Genomic DNA, 3679 nt, shown 5'->3' on the forward strand with positions numbered 1-3679 from the left:
TCTTGAGTTTATTTTATTTTATGATGAAAAAGAGAGAGAGAGAGAAAGAGGGGGATTATTCAATAAGAATTTTACCTTATCATATCCGCTTCCGCCTCATGGCCTTTATTAACATGCTTATTCATATGTTTACTTTTCATAGAGATAACAATTGCATAACAGTTTATGCGTTTTTTAAACATGATATGTCACGAATATTTTTATCAACGTCATATTATTATATTTATATAAATGAATACCCCATATATCAAACAGACTCGGTACGATTTCCTAATGCATCAAATTAAATAAATTATTAATATTATTAAATTTATCGAGATTTATTAGTAAATATTATAATGCGATATTTATTGTTGGCTATGTTAAATTGTTGTCACATTGTCTGTGTTATTTCTATATAGTGAGTGCAAAAAGTATTCATATAGAGAAGATATCTTTTCAAAAATATACAATCTATTTTATTCTTTGTTAATAAATTGCTTATTAATATTAACTCTACTATATAACTATTAATATTAACTATTAATATTAAAAAAATTATTTTTTAAAAGTTAATATTAATAAGCAAATTGACAAAGAATAAAATAGATTGTATATTTTTAAAAATTATTTTACTTACAAAGACGTGTAATAATTAAAAAAAAAAATAATATATATATATATATATCTTAAAAATACACAAAAATTAAAAATTTTATTATTTGGACGCATAAAAAGTATTCCATACAATCGACAAATTTAGCTTCTAAAAATCAAAAACACGCGAGATTCTTTTATTTATATTAGAACAAAATATATTTAAATATTATAAAATTATTATTAAATTGCTGATATCATGCTGATAAATTGCTTCTGTGTCATAAAGTTAATTATAGTATTATATAAAATATTGTTCATGCACATATGAAGGTAAAAATTACCTCTTTTACAGAATTATTCAAAGAACGTCGATGGCATTTGAATTGTGACACTGCCCTTGGTTCAATCGTTGCAAAGATTGATACTAACGAGGAGAGAATTAAAAGGCCTATGAATAGCCATCAAAGAGTATGAATGACTGTTACTCGTCGACGGCTGCATCGATGCGAGATTTTCTCCGATAACGGCGTCGATCGCAGACGTCGACGATTGACATTATCATCATTATCATCGACTTAATAATAACAACGATTATACATCGAAATCATGGAGAAGCAGGAGTTCTTCACAAATCTACAATTTCTGCCAATCGCTGTTTTTATCTCCTTGCCTACAGTTTTCATTTCAACGTAAGTTCAAACAGTAAATTAATTATTAAAAAGTTTATATATTTATAATAATTTATTAATATCTGTTAATTTATTAATATCTATACTATTGTATTTATTAGTGTCTTGTATAAAGGAGGATGATACTCACTTCTATCTAAATCATCTTCTATTAAATTATTCAAAAAAGTTATTTTACAATTCGCAGATATGTAATAGCTGTCTTACTAGGACATGTGGAAGCTGGTTTTCCTTACATTTCTGATACAGCGACTTACGCGCCAGAAAGTTCTATCTTCTCTCAAGCTGTCAACTTGATCACTATTCTCAGTAAGTAAAATATATATCTACAATATATTTTCCATAAACGATATAATCTCATCCACAAACATTTTATATATTTTTTATATCACAGCTATGAGTTTTCAAGATAATCATAATCCGAATAGCTGCGCCGAGATTATATTACTGTTTACAATAACATTTACTATTTACAGTAACATTTCTCTCATTGTATTAAAATAAGGAAATTTTACTGTTATTTAATTGAAGTTTATTACTTAAAGTACGTTAAAAAGATTAAAAATCATGAAAATTATAATAAAGTTGTAACTATTGTAATAGATAATAAACAATCATAACATATAAATTTTATGCATCATTAAAGCTGATCGCTCGTTTATATTGCAGTGGGTTTTGCGATCTATATAAGATATTCCCAAGTTAAGGAATGCATTAGCTCTGAGTCACCTACAGATTCTTTGCTTGCAAAATGGAATTATTGGGCTTTAATTTTCGGCCTCATGTCAACCGCCGGTCTATCAATCGTCGCAAACTTTCAAGAGACATCAGTAATAGTAGTTCATCTAATCGGTGCATTTCTCTGCTTCGGAGGTGGTACCGCATATTTTTGGACCCAGGTACATACGAAAAAATTACATACTCCAAACAACGCGAAAGTTTATTAAATGCTTATTGACATGTAAAGATTTAATATAGAATAAACAAATAAAAAATATATAATTTAATTGTAGATATAAGAATAAAATCGATTGCTAATATAATAAAATAGGTAAAAAAAGCTGATACTCACGAAAATGAACCGATTATCTTTTTATTATAGGCCGTATGTTCATTCTGCTTGTATCCATCAGGATGCTCGTTGCGAGTTGCACAGTTTCGTACGGCATTATCGACTTTCTGTACTGTGTGCTTCATTGTGATAGTCATCACAGGTGTATTGGCTCATTCGGTCTATAAGGGTTGGTTCGTTAATTTTTATTATTTGCATTACATGTGGTAGTGTTAATATTTAAAATACTCTGTAGGAACAAATCCTCGGAAATGGAATAAGGAGGATGGCGGCTGGGAGTTGCATGTGGTTAGCACCATAACTGAATGGCTTTGTGCAATAGCGTTTTGCACTTATATCTTAACATTCACGGAAGAATTTAGGGATATCAGAATAATTCCTCCAAAGGTAATTCTTGTGAATGATACATTTTAATGCAGTAAAAAATATTATGTTCAATAATAGAAAGACTTAATTTTTTTGGAATGTTACACAAATAGATTGTAGCAGTTTATAAAAAAAAAGTAATATTTGATATTATAAAGGAAATTTTAAGACACTAAATTTTAAAAAATTAAAATTTTCTTTTTATTTTTAAAACAATAGAATATATAATTTTGCTACCTTCTATTGAGGAATCATGAATACATTTTTTATTATTTACAAATCTGCTAACAGGTGATATGTAACATGCATCGATTAAATTCGACTAACGAAATATTGAATGAGAGCCAAGATTCCGCCGTAGTTCAAACAAATCCATCAACTAGTACCTGATCGTTCATAGGCAGAGGCGCCAACTATGTCAATCTTCTCTCGCATTTACCGGTTGACACACCCTGTCCCGGCTATCGATACCGCGAATCCAGAGACAATTTGCTGGATGAAGCGGCACCGCTGGTAGCCACAACACCGCCAGCGCTGCATGATAACACCGAGAGAAATTCCGACGTCCTCTGCCCGGTAGAAATACATGTACATGATCCTACAATACGTGAACGACGTCGACGTTCCATAAATCATCATACCGAGAAGCGACACCAAAGAACCGATGTCGAGGATTGTTCGAAAAGATGGATCGATCTCGACGAAAATGTAATGGACGGTTATATCTTAATCGATGACAGAAATCTTGGTCCTTCAGTTCCCGAGATTGATGGTGAGGAATTGCCATATCCTGAAGATGCCACTGAATACGATGATGATGATGAAGACGATGGTAATCAAGACGAAGATACTGATAGTCATGGCAGATTCAAGTGGTCAATGTACAATCGATCAAAGAGAATTAATTCAAAACAATATCAATCTGATTTCGAGTTTGGTGTGACATATCCGCTCGCGAATAGTCATGGAAATG

The 3679-nt window shown here is 30.7% G+C and overlaps 1 protein-coding gene across 1 annotated transcript; it reads left to right on the forward strand.

The window, feature by feature from the left end:
- Nucleotides 1-1185: 1185 nt before the first annotated feature.
- Nucleotides 1186-3096, forward strand: LOC105620637 (DNA damage-regulated autophagy modulator protein 2-like). The gene is made up of 6 exons (XM_012202126.1): nt 1186-1268; nt 1456-1577; nt 1938-2167; nt 2371-2509; nt 2576-2727; nt 2998-3096. Exons 1-6 carry the CDS (start codon nt 1186-1188, stop codon nt 3094-3096), a joined length of 825 nt encoding a protein of 274 aa, XP_012057516.1.
- The last annotated feature ends 583 nt before the right edge of the window (nt 3097-3679 follow it).

This window comes from Atta cephalotes (genome assembly GCF_000143395.1).
Source record: "Atta cephalotes unplaced genomic scaffold scaffold00028, whole genome shotgun sequence".
NCBI lineage: Eukaryota > Metazoa > Arthropoda > Insecta > Hymenoptera > Formicidae > Atta > Atta cephalotes.